Raw genomic sequence first — 14,155 nt, 5'->3', positions numbered from 1 at the left:
CTGCGCCTGCGCGTCTGGAGCCTGTGCTCCACAACAAGAGAGGCCGCGATAGTGAGAGGCCCACGCACCGCGATGAAGAGTGGCCCCTGCTTGCCACAACTAGAGAAAGCCCTCGCACAGAAACGAAGACCCAACACAGCCAAAAAAATTAATTAATTAATTAATTAATAAAAATATTTTCCAAGCTTACACGTTGTTTTATAAATTAGTTTATTTATAAATATTTATTTATATACTAGTTTATAAAATAGACATATATTAAAATTTTGTTTTTCATCTTTATTGGAGTATAATAGCTTTACAGTGTTGTGTTAGTTTCTGCTGTACAACAAAGTGAATCAGCTATATGTATACATATATCCCCATATCCCCTCCCTCTTGAGCCTCCCTCCCACCCTCCCTATCCCACTCCTCTAGGTGGTCACAAACAGTGCAGGAGGGTTCCCTTTTCTCCACACCCTCTCCAGAATTTATTGCCTGTAGATTTTTTTGTGATGGCCATTCTGACTGGTGTGAAGAGATACCTCATTGTGGTTTTGATTTGCATTTTTCTAATGATTAGTGATGTTGAGCATCTTTTCATGTGTTTGTTGGCAGTCTGTATGTCTTCTGTGGAGAAATGTCTATTTAGGTCTTCTGCCCATTTTTGGATTGGGTTGTTTGTTTTTTTGATATTGAGCTGCATGAGCTGCTTATAAAATATGTTTTTAAGTAAAAAATTTAGATGATTTAACAAAGTACAAAAAGAAAAATAAAGAGTAATCTCACCAACCAGAGATCTCACTGTTAACATTTTACTATTGGAATATCCTTCCAATGTTTTAACTCTGTGCGTGAATATATGCACATATACATATATTGCAATTTTTTTCCTGCAAAATTGGGATCACAACATAGCTATTTTTAGCCTTTTGAAAGTATTCAATTCATTTTTTTCTGTATGGTTTATTTACTTTAAATAATACAAATTTTAACTATATCATACTTCACCAGATGGATGTTCCAGAATTTATTTCACCGATTTCCATATAGGTAGTAACCCACATAGGTGTTTTCTAATTCTTTGCTATTATAGTAATAATTATTATTAACAACTCCTTGTGCATAAAGTTTTCTGTGCATTTCTGATGACTTCCTTAGAAAAATTTCTTAGAAGCAAATTACTGGATTTAGCTTTATTTAATTTTGAAGTAGCTTAGAAGCATATATAAAAATAAGTTCTGGGGTTTAGCTTTAGCAGTAGGCAAAATGAGCTTTAGAATTTCTAGTATAAAATTCTTCCATTTTTCAGGCATTCTGCCAATTTCAAGAAAATAATATTACTCCTTTAACAATATTGAAACAATTTATTCTTATATTCAGGTTAGCTAAATTAAATCAAATGGACCAACAGTAATTTAAAGACTTTTATAAAGTTATAATCGTGATTTTCTCATCCTTTGCTCTATTTTTTAAAATACTATTTAGTTTGGTTAACTATGCTTTGAAAGTGATTAGCTACTTTATTTACTTTTTAAACTTACTTTGAGTCAATCATAAAGAAAGCATTCTCTGCCCCTAATCCACAAAAGAATGCTTTAAACAACAGTAGGATGTCTAGATCGGATCACAGAAACCTACTAGGAATTACTGAGATATGAATGCTAAAATTACTATTTTAATTATACCCAACTACAATGTAACATTATTTCTGGGAGGAAATACAGTGTGAACTCTAATCTGGGCTTCAAGAACATTTCTTTTTTTTTTTTGGCTATACCACGCAGCTTGTGGGATCTTAGTTCCCCAACCCGGGATTGAACCCAGGCCCTCATCTGTGAGACCACAGAGTCTTAACCACTGGACCGCCAGGAAATTCCCTCAAGAACAATTCTTTAGCCCTATGAAGCATCACATCACAGAGGGTTCGCTAAATAGTGAGAGAAGGGGATGAAATAGGTGACAATTTTCTTTAGAGCAAGTATCTGTCTGTATTTTCATAATGGTGTATTCTTCAGGTCATTTTTTCTTAGGACTTTAGGGTTCTTTGCTTTGAACTTGGAACAAAGAATAGTTACCATCTTACAATTTAGGAGGATGGGAATGATAGTGACCATTTTCACTCAACATGCCCAACCTGCAGACTACATCTGAAAGTGTAGCACAATTTTTAATGTGAAAGGTGAACTTATTCTGATAGTTATCATATGTTCTGAATTTCAAATAAGTATAATACAATAAAACTCACTTACTATAAACATAATACCATAATTTACTCTAATTTAGAAGATATTTCACACCTTATAGTACCACAGAATCAGTATTATGAACTATTGCTCAAAACAGAATACCAAGTGAGAAAATGTTTTAAAAAAATCATTTTTTACTATGCATATATACACACCACTCTCCCAAACCCTTCCCCTATTTAAACGCAATGTTCTTATAAAGGGATTAATTACTTAATGTTACACTGGCACATATAAAATATCTAAAATGTCTATCAATCAATGATAGTACTGGTAGTGGATTTTCTTTTTACTGTGTGGACATCAGAAAGCTTCTCTCATTCCACTTTGTCATTCATTTTTTGAAAGTGTTACTTAAACCAGTTGCACAAAGAAACAACAATGTCAAGACAAAGTGCCTAATAATATTAATAACTGCAGACTGTTAGTGCAGAATATCTAATATTCACCACTTCTATCTATTGATAAATTAACTCATTATTTTCATAGCAAAATAAAGATCATAATGTATGGTTATGGCATATCTTAGAGAGGGCAGAGGATTTAACATGTTCTCTTTTTAAAGAAAAGCAAAGAAAATATTTACCCTCATTTCTGGTTCTATCCGTAAACAGTAAGGTTGATTCTGATATTGCTGAATTTCTCCAGTAATTTCAGCTACTTTCCTCCTCTTACTGAAATTGATTAAATCTTTCCCTTTCTTTTTTAAAAAATCATTATTCCCTTCTTCAGTCTTCAGAATATTTGTTAAATATATTCCTAGTAAAAAAAAAAGTATTTGAAGAACAGTTTTAAAATTGGTTACTTAACCATTTGGGAAAACAATTGATCTAGTAAAGTCAAAAGACATCCTATAATACAGCAGTTCTTACTACTAAAATCTCTGATATATTTAATAATCAATTTTACATTAAGAATTTTTTTACATGGATGGAAACCATTTAAAATTGAAAGAAAATTAGGGTTTATAAAGAGCTTAATTTGCCATTTCTTAGTCTAACAGCCTAAAATAAAAGGGAGGAATCATTCACAAAGTCTAAATTGTAAGTGTTAAATCTATTCTAACCATTTTAATATTTACTTATAAATCTTTAATGCCAATGATCTTAAATGATTACTGATCAATAAATTAATTTTAAGCCAATTCTGGTTAATAAGACTACAAATTTATAAACTAATTCTGCCCTCCCAAAGCCCGTAAATTAAATAGAAAAGAATTATTCTTCAGTTTTGGACAGGAAGAAAATCTTCAGTTCCTCTTTCATGCAAAATTACTGATTCATTTAAATCAGTGGCTCTCAGCTGGGGGCAATTTTGTCCCCCAGAGGACAGATATCTGGGAATGCCTGGAGACATTTTTGGTGCATGCTATGGTTTGAATGTTTGAATGTTCAACATTCATACATTGAAATCTTAATGCCCAGTGTGATATAGAATGAGGAGGTTATTAGGCCTTTGAGAGGTGCCCTCATGAATGAGACTACTGGTCTTAGAGATCCCACAGAGCTCCTTACAACTCTACGAGGTAATTACTAGAATCTTCACTTTATAGATAGAGTTTACATACAGAGTTTAGGTTTTATTTATCAATATAGACGGCTAATAAAAGCAGATGTGCTCAGATATAAAATCAGGACAATCTGCTTCTAGAGGCTGGTCTCTTTTCACCATATAACAAACTCTCCCTCAAAATATAAATCCATTTTTAGTAACTTACCAAAAAAAGGCACACAAGGTGGATTGATTGACTTAAGTTTCACTAGATATTTTTTAAAATGATCTTGACTTAATTCCACAGCTTCATCCAAAATTTTCCTTTTTCTTTCCTGCAATGCCTTTAAAATATATAAACTGAGCATAATTTGTTTTTTTACAATTCAATCATATTTTATAGATGCAGAGCTTTCAATTTTAAAATTTTGCAAATATTTGAAAAACAATTTTTAAAATTAAGAGATGAGTAGTATTTTTATCTGCACTTGCTGGAAATGATTTCTTATCTATAAATATAAAACTTTAAAACTTAGTTTTTTCTAATATAAATTAGAGGATTAAACAATAAAAAAATCTTCCACAGGACATTATCAGTTATAATCCTGATTAGCCAGAGTTTCAAGTTATAGCTGTTGGAGAAAAATATAATCCCATGGCATTCAAATATTTTTCCACTGAAAGGTCTTTTGGGGCTAAGGGTAATAAGGTTTTGGTAAAGAGGAGAAGGCTGTGGGAGAGAGACAAGAACTGAAAAAAAATGTAGTAAACCAAGTAAGCAGTCATTTATTTTATATTTCCTTATTACATTTTTTAATTAAAAATGAATTATTTTATTTTTAACCTGATAGATACACACACACACACAAATTGACAGCAAACATTATACTTGATGGAAAACCATTCAACTCATTTCATTTTTTTTTTTTTTTAAAGATTTTTTTGACGTGGACCACATTCAAAGTCTTTACCGAATTTGCTACAACATTGCTTCCGTTCCACGCCCCGGCCCTTTGGCTGTGAGGCATGCGGGACCCCAGCTCCCCTACCAGGGACCAAACACTCACCCCCCCGCCCCCACACACTGGAAGGCGAAGTCCCAACTACTGGACTGCCAGGGAAGTCCCTCAACTCATTTCCTTTAACTTAAGGAAAAAGCAAAGGTGACTGCATTGTAATTTTTATTCAGTACTATACAGAAGTCCTAACTAGAATGGACAAGAAAAATGAATAAAAGACTAGGGATTGAAAAGAAAAACTGTCAGTATTCACAGAGGAAATGATTGTCTGTGAAGACATGAAGTAAATCTATAAATAGAATGTTAATGAGAGAATGTAGCAATATTGCTGGATATAAAACCAATAGGCAAAAATCAACTGCATTTCTAGATATCATCAACAAAGAAAACAAGATTATTAAAATATTCTAATATAAATCTAACAAAACAGATGTGAGATCTTCATCAAGAAAACCATAAACTTTATTAAATAAATAAATGGAGAGATACACCATGTTCATAGTTGGGAAGACTCATTATTGTAAAATTGTCAGTTCTTCATAACTGATTTATAGAACCAGTATGATTCTTACCAAAACCCCAACCTTTAAAATAATTAAACTTAAAATGATTCTAAAATTTATATAATAGCAAGGGGTCAAGAGTAAGTCACTCTTGGGAATTTCCTGGCAGGCCAGTGCTTAGGACTCGGCGCTTCCACTGCCAGGGCCCAGGTTCAATCCCTGGTCAGAGAACTAAAAAAAAAAAAAAAAGTAAGTCACTCTTGAAAAAGAATGATTGGTTGGGACTTGCCCTACTATACTGTATCAAGAACTAGTATAAAATTATGGTAATTTAAACATGTGGCACTAGCACAGTAATAATCAAATACATCAAAGGAACAGGATAGAGGGACCAAAAACAGGCCCACACATTTATGGATACTCAACTTACGATACAGCTGACACTATAGGTCAATGGAGAAAGAATGGACTTTCAATAAATGTGTGAGATCAACTGGCTAGCCAAATGGAAATTAGATTCCATACTCAAAACTCATTTCCAGCTGGATTAAGGACTTAATGAGAAAGATAAAACATTAAGGTAACAGAGGAGGATCTATTATACAAGACACCAAAAAGCACAAATTACAAAGGAAAAAATAAGTAAATGTGACATTAAGAATTTTTGTTCATCAAAAGACATCATAAAAAAAGGTAAAAATAGAAGCTTCAATCTGGAAAAAGATATTTACAACACACATAACTGACAAAGGATTAAAATCCAGTATATGAGAGAACTCATACAAATTCATTAGAAAAACTCAACCAAAAAAGTAAAAAATTTCCACAATATAAAGAGCCAATAAACATCTTAAAAGAGGTTCAAACTCATTAGAAATTAGGGAATTATAAACCCACACCACAAGACTAGAAAAATAAAAGAGAACTGACAATATCAAGTGTTAGCGAGAATGTGGAACAACCAGAACTCAAGCTTCTGGTGGGAGTATAAACTGGTACGATTAATACTTGAGAAAACAATTCAGCATTATCTATTCTATCATCCAATAATTCTACTCCTAGGTATACAACTTAAGAGAAATTTGTGCATGTAAGCACCAGGATAGATGCAGAAAATGTTTATGGCAATATTACTGATAATAGTGCCACACTAGAAACAATCCAAATGACCATTAGCTAACTAACTAACAAACAAATAAATAAGCAAATAAAGAAAGAAATTTTGGTAAAGTTATTTCTATAATACGATACAGCTATAAACAAAGAATGAACTATAGTTAAAAGAAACAACATGGATGAATTTTAGGAATGTAATGTTGAGTAAAAAAATGTCTTAGAAGAATTATATTCATATATAATTAAGAAACATGAAAAATGAAACAATGTTTAGAGATACAAATAGTAAAACTATAGAAAAAAGCAAGAGAATGATAAGCACAAGATTCAGCATAGGAGTTGGCTCTGAAGGCGCAAGGAAGGAGATGGATTGGGAGGGGTTCTTAAACTGGATGCCAGGTAAACAGGTATTCTTTGTATTTTTATTCTTTATACCATATACCTATTTTTATAAATATTGTTGAATATAAATATTCAACACTTTAAGAAACTAAAGCTTAACTTCTCAAAATGAATACACTGCTTCAGAGTTTTCAAAATGAGAATTGAAATTATTAGTCTATTAGATAATTTGGCAATATTTGACTATTAATATCTTTAATATAAGTAAGTCCATACAAATCAATAACATGCAAACACTCAAATAGAAAAATACACACATAAAATCAGTCTAACCCTCCACTCCCCTCTAATCACAACCCACAGTAAGAACCAATGTGAAGAGAAGAGTATGTATCCTTCCACACTCTTCTCAATGCTTGTGCAACTCACTTACACGTTTACAGTTTGTTCTGTTTTGTTCCATCAAAATGAAATCATATTAATTTTTCTAAAGATTTTTTAAATGGCTTTTCCCCTAAATGTCACAACTATTCTTCCAAGACAATATACACAGATTCTATTCACTTTTTTTCTGTAGCTAACCAATATTCTACGCCATAGGTATAGGATAACATACTCAATCATTCTCCTACTGATGGACACAGGTTGTTTCTAGTTTTCTGCTACTACAATTAATGCTGCAGAAACTAGACCTTTGTACCTTAACTTTATAGTCCACTGCTTTTATTTCTGGGTCCAAAAGTATCTGTACTTTAACATATACTGCCAGATTACTTTCTAGTAACATTGTAAAAGTTCACATTCCCAAAGGCAAATGTATTTGCATGGCTGAGTCTCTAACTTTTCTATACTTTCTATATCTTCCGAATTTTCAATGATAAACACTAGGCATACACAATTTTATAATTAAAAAAAACTAAGTTCTAGAAAGCATTCTCTCCACGTTATTCTTTCTTTGACTCTATATCACAGGTGACTAAAGTAATTTGTACATTTATATTTAAAATTCTTTGTCATTTATTTGAAACAATCAATGTACCACTGAAAAAACCCATTTGGAACTTCATTACATTTAGGTAAGCATATTAAACAGTCACAAAATTCATATTCTTTGATGAATTCTAGGCTCACTAATATATATTGATAGATTTTCTAATATTGTGATAGCACTGTGTTTAAGGAGTAAGATGGATTTATAAAGGATTTACTCAAAAAGATCAGTGGTAGAAGGAATCTCTTTCACATTAATTTTTCTCCCCCCAAAAGGATGAACTATTTAAGCCTAAAACTTACCTCAAAGGTATGATCTAGTCTATAGACTGATACTGAATTTACTGCACTGACGATCTCTAATACACCATTGAAATTATTCAGATCTTGAAAAACTTGCAGAATTTCTATAATTCTACTTAGTACTGCCACCCGTTCCTCAAAATTTTCTGCTTCAACAATGCACCTAACCAAAAAAAAAAAGAAAACAGAAAATCATGGCTTAGAAAGCAAGTTCCTTGTTTCACATAGAAACGAAGAAATATATTTTCAGCCAGAATTTCTGCTTATATATGACTTAATATTATAGAAGTATAACATTAAGAAGTAATAAGACAAAGTAAGTAAAAACTTACTTTTCAAACCAGAGAGTGAGATTTGTGGTGTGGCGAATCATTTTTAATAAATTTGGAGAATTTATTTCTTTATCTTCTTTGGTCCATACACTCCCTACAAGTTCAGAAGGTTGAACTTTCCTGTGGAAGCAAAAATCAATGCACTTAACCTACAAAGGATTAGTATCAAAATTATTTAAAGGTCTCCTAAAACTTAATAAGAAAAAGACGAGTCTAAAAGATAAATGAACAAACATAGAAGCAGGTAATTCACAGAGAAACAGAACTGAATAGCCACGAACATGAAAAAATACTTTAACTCTTACTCAGGGAAAAGAATATTAAACCACAAGGAAATCCCATTTTATTCCTATCACACTAACAGAAGTGTAATACCATATGGGTAAAAACGTGGATAAAAAGGGAACTCTCCATCACTGATGTGCAAGTAAAAGTTGATACAACCATTTCGTAAAATAATTTGGCAATATCTCATAATACTGAAAATATACATACTAGATCACCCAGCAATTTTACACCTAGGTATATATTCTAGATACACCAGTTTATAAGAAAACATTTTTAAGAATGTTCAGTCAAGCACTGTTTGCAAGAGTGAAAAATCCCAAACAACCTAAAGGCTCCTCATCAAGAGACTGGATAAATTGTGGAGTATTCATACAATGGAATACAATATAGCAATTAAAATAAGCAAACTAGAGCTATACTCAGCAACTTGAACAAATGCTAGAATCAATTTAAGTAAAAAACAAGTCACAGAATGATACATCAGTATAAACAGCCTTAAAATGTGCAAAATAATGCTACATATTGTTTATGAATGTGTGTATGTATATAAATTATAAAGACATACATAGGAATAGTAAATATCAAATACAAGATAGTGGTTATCCTTTGGAAGAAAGAAGAGAAATGGGATTAGAGAGAATTACACAAAGGGTTTCAATTTTATTTGTAATGCTTTTGTTGCTGATGAGCCCTCATTGTATTATCTTTTATATTTTTTTAATACCTGAAATACTTAATAAAAAATCAGATGGAAGAGCAGATTAAATTACTGTATACAGTGATTCAGGATTACATCTAATTTTTAAAAAATTGACCATTGGCATTGCCATCACTGTCCTACAGACTTGGCTATTATAATGATAAAAAAGTTCAGTAGATTTGAGTGTAAATGGGTACTTTGAACAGTCTTAGAAGTAAGTTTTTTTAAGTGGTTCTATTATTTCACCAGAAATTAGTTTACAAAGAGTGTCAGTATTTTACGTATGGTAGCCTTGTTCCATAATACACATATCACTTAACAAACGTATTTCTACGTTCTGAAAGTAGGTCCACATAGAGCTAAGTGCTCCCTTATTCCTGACATCCATTCATGTAACACTGTAAGGAAAAACCTGATTCTGTACTATTTGCTTTATCTAAGGAATAAGTCCCTTCATTCCCACCTATCACAAATCCCACAGTAAAGAAGCAACTTAAGTGCCCATCAACAGATGAATGGATAAAGAATTTGTGAGATACACACACACACACACACACACACACACACAAATATCACTCAGCCATAAAAAAGAATGAAATTCTGCCATTTACAACAACATGGATGAACCTAGAGGATATTATGCTAAGTGACAGAAGTCAAAGAAAGACAAATACTGTATGTTATCACTTATATATGGAATCTAAAAAATATAACAAACAAATGAATATAACAAACAGACTCAGATATAGAGAACAAACTAGTGGTTACCAGTAGGGAGAGAGAAGGGAGAGGGGCAAATTAGGGGGACGGAATTAAGAGGTAACAAAGTACTATGTATAAAATAAATAAACTACAAAGATATATAGCACAGGTAATATAGCCAATATTTTATAGTAACTTTAAATAAAATAGCCACAAAAATATTGAATCACTATAGTGTACACCTGAAACTAATATAATATTGTGTATCAACTATACTTCAATTTAAAAAACTGTGTTTTCCTACAATATCAACAAAAACCACCTGAACTCCAAATTACTTAAAATATAACATGACAATCTGAATGAGATGGTAACAAACTCTGATGTGTGTGTAAATTCTGAACAGCACAGTCAGGGCAAATCAGAAACCCAATTCTAAAGAAGGTAAAGTATTATATCTGGTGTCTTCCCACATTCTCCATTTACACTAAACTTTATATATTCTTGCTTTTCCCTGTGTAATCCCAGTTTTTAAAAAAAAACAATGGCTGCTAATCAGGATAACTTCTTAAGGGTGTTTGTATTTTAAAAGCGGCTCCTGAATGCAGAAAAGTTTTTGATGGAATGATAGTGGTAGGGGTTTATTTTCTGGCTGGGGCTGGTAGGTGGCGATTACCTATAAGGCTTGTACTCTTTTTTTTTTTTTGCAAGGCCTCTACTCTTCACAGGAGCCTGGGTTGTAAATGAAAGAAGAAAGCTTAAATTATGAGGTAGGAGAGGACAGAAAGAGGCTAATGTACCGGGAAGGACAGTGGTTTAAAAAAAATGACAGAGGAAGAAGTTGATAAAGCAAGTTGAAAAGAGAAAAAACTGTGGTTAGGAAGGTATGAGATGTGTGAGTTAGTAATTCTGGAATAAAATTTGGAGTGACGACAGGTTCAGAATATGACCATAGGAAATGTCTGATTTGGAGTAAAGAATGACATTGGAAGTGATAAAGCCATGAAGCTAAAAGATTAGGTTGTAAATGGGTGATCTGTGTGGATACAGGGGCAGGAACTGCTTTGTATATAAAGACAAATGATGGGATACAGATAAAAGTAAATAGTCAAGCATATTTCTAGTGATCCTTATAAACAAAAGAAAATGGTTCAGAAGTTTTAAGTATGGTTCATCATCACACTACTTCAAAAATATACTTTTCTTTAAAGTGAGTATTGACTTCAAATAGCTGAAGTATTTGAGACTCCTTAAAAGAAGTGAAGAAATCTTTACTCCTCTAAGAATTTTGTTATTCATTTGCCTTGCAAACCTAACCCAGTCAAGCCCCACATTAAAATTCTGATTACATATTGAAAAAAAATTTTTGATTACATATTTGAAAAAAAAAGAAGAAAGCTTATCTCACTCAATATTCTATTTACTTAGCTGCCCAGAGCCTAGCATCCATACTGACTGTCTTAACTGAACCAACTCAAACTAAAGCAATATGAGAAGTACTAGGAATAGGAGCTGGGTGACTGTCTAAAGTGGTTGCTATTGCACTGCATTAGTCTTCTCTCTGCCACTCCTCTTGTGAAGGATTGCTAGGACCTAATCTAGGCCTGAAGAGCAATAATTTATGACTTTCACCTGCAGAACAGACTATAGTTAAAAACTGTGCTATGAACTTTCTTCCCAACCCACAAGAATGGATGAAGTATTTTTAAGCACACATGAATAATTTTCAAAATGTTCTGAAAATAGATGGAACTGTTCAAAGTTCTTGAAAACAGAGCAGCGAATTAATGTTAATTGTCTACCTGTAGAGATCGGATTCCAAAAGTGTCAGCTGACGTGCAATTTCTATTGGATGAAGTGTCATGAGATCAAACGTTTCAAACTGTCCTAGTCTGCTGATATGCCATTCAATTGGTGGAGGTGGACTTTCAAAGGTAATATTATGGCTTATTCCATTTGCCTGAGCTTGTTTCTTCCTCTTGATGATCTTAGCAATTGACTCTACCCATTTCTTCATAGCTTTCCCTAGAAAAAGAACACAAACAAAAATGCCCTTTACTTGACAGATATAACTGCAAATCTTCATATAATCTGTAACTTTCATGCACCTTCAACAACTATCAACTCATAGCCACTTTTTGTTTCATCTAACCCCACTCATGTCTGCCCTCTACTCCTTATGTTATTTCAAAGCAAATCTATCATATAATTTCATTCATATTTGAGTATATCTAAAAGTCAAAAACTTTAAAATCACCATAATACAATTATCACATATAAAAATGACAATATCTTCTTAATATCATCAAATATCTAGTTAGTATTCACATTTCCCTGATTGTCTCATGTTTTATTACAGTTAGTTTGTATGAAATAGGATCTGAACAAGATCTACATATTGCATTGAGTCAGTATGTGTCAAGTCTCCTTTCATCTACAGGTTCCCCTTTCATCTCTCATTTTTGCTTGCAATTTATTTGTTGAAATTCAATCACTTGTGGAGTTTCCCAAGTCTGAATTTTGCCAATTCCATCTCTGTGGTATCATTTGCCATGTTTCTCTGTCCCTCTATTTTCTGTAAATCAACACATACAGATTTGATCTGGTCCAGGATAAACTTTTGACATGAATACTTGCAAGACTATTTCTGATAAGAGGCATATAACGTCTCTCTTTTTATGATGTTACTAGGAGTTGAGAAATGGTAATATTCTAATTCTATCATTCCTTCTTCACTTATTAGTTGCAATGCTTCTTTAAAAACTTTCCCTCATCAACTATTTAGTTATCTTGAGGTATAACTTGTATAGGAAAGGCCTTTAAACAAAATCATTTACTTGCTTTATTCTAATATGTGTGTGTATTTTAGAAGCTTCTTAGATCACATATACTCTAGTGTCTTCATTAAGAACATTAAGTTAAAAATTAACTTAGTACTATAAACAATTTTAAAGCACACATGATAAAAATGTGTTTTAAACATCTCAAAACTGGAACAAAGGAATCACATTCTCTATTTAAAGTAAAATTTGCCTTAAAGAACAAGTAGGAGATGAAAGAAGCTAGACTTAATTACGGTATTCTTAATTAATGCCTTATACTATCAGAGAAAACATGAATTTTCTTGATTCAACAGCATACATTTGATATGTACATTTGTTTAATGTTCACCACCTGGAGTTTCATTTCATGGGCTGTGTTCTGAAACTTCATGGGCTGTGTTCTGAAACTCCTATCTTTCAGGTGTCAAAAATACACCAAAAACTTTTCCAGGGGAAGTAAATATTACTTAAGAAGCTGTTAACCATTCAAAACTGAAGAATAAGATTAAGGAGGATACGAAAACGGATTAAATTACACAAATATTTAATTATTTAAAGGAATGGCAACCATGAGATGAGATAACATTAAAGGGCTTAAATTTACTAAAGAGGACTTTTGACTTCTTAAGAAAAAAAGATTCTCCTAAAAAACTTCAAAAGGCAAGATTTTAACACTTCAGGTGGTTCTAAACACATGTGAGCTCCATAGAGTCTATTAAAATTATTCCAAATGTTATTTCTGCCTTTTAAAAATGAAAAATAGTTTAGCTTCTTAAATTGAAAGTCATATAAATTTTTAAAAAAACTCATATGAGACAGAAGATTCAACCAAATCTTCAAATAATATACCTCTTACACTTGAAATGAAGGATTCTAGTCTTTCAAGCAACTCCAAGTCTCTTTCAAAGTCATAAAAATGGTGTTCAACCCAGTGCCGAAACACATTTAAGATCCTGACAAAATGAAAAGAAACACATTTTAGTGAAACCCAAGCATTCAATTATACTTCTTTCACTTCTCTAATGCCATGGTGATACTTTTATATACTAGGGCCAATATAACACTCAAAAGAGTCTCTATAATTTCTATTTAACTAATACCTTAAGTGCTTCAGTAATATGAACTGTTTATTATTCAAAAATTATACTTTAAAAAATTTATAAGCATAAAAATCATGGCTTCTATACTTAATTATCCATTTATGTTCTGGAAAAGTACTTTTTCTTTATTTATATGTAGAAAAACTCATACTCTGTACAATACAAAAGCAACTTTTAAGTTCTTCAATTATAAAAGGATTTTTTTAAAAGCCTAAAATT

The 14,155-nt window shown here is 32.1% G+C and overlaps 1 protein-coding gene across 2 annotated transcripts in view; it reads right to left on the bottom strand.

Annotated features, from left to right (window-relative positions):
- Positions 1-14,155, bottom strand: part of SOS2 (SOS Ras/Rho guanine nucleotide exchange factor 2) — a 106,709-nt gene that overhangs the window by 13,758 nt on the left and 78,796 nt on the right. For both annotated transcript variants that reach the window (XM_068545647.1, XM_068545651.1), the window contains 6 exons: positions 13,686-13,789; positions 11,817-12,039; positions 8,325-8,444; positions 7,993-8,155; positions 3,946-4,063; positions 2,815-2,987 (listed from right to left, as the gene is read on the bottom strand). In XM_068545647.1, coding sequence (XP_068401748.1) covers positions 2,815-2,987; positions 3,946-4,063; positions 7,993-8,155; positions 8,325-8,444; positions 11,817-12,039; positions 13,686-13,789 — 901 coding nt within the window. The remainder of the gene's footprint in view (positions 1-2,814; positions 2,988-3,945; positions 4,064-7,992; positions 8,156-8,324; positions 8,445-11,816; positions 12,040-13,685; positions 13,790-14,155) is intronic.

The sequence above is a fragment of the Eschrichtius robustus genome, chromosome 1 (assembly GCF_028021215.1).
Source record: "Eschrichtius robustus isolate mEscRob2 chromosome 1, mEscRob2.pri, whole genome shotgun sequence".
Taxonomy (NCBI): domain Eukaryota; kingdom Metazoa; phylum Chordata; class Mammalia; order Artiodactyla; family Eschrichtiidae; genus Eschrichtius; species Eschrichtius robustus.
The sequence above is the reverse complement of the archived record's forward strand: the minus strand, read 5'-3'. Positions and strand labels throughout refer to the sequence as shown.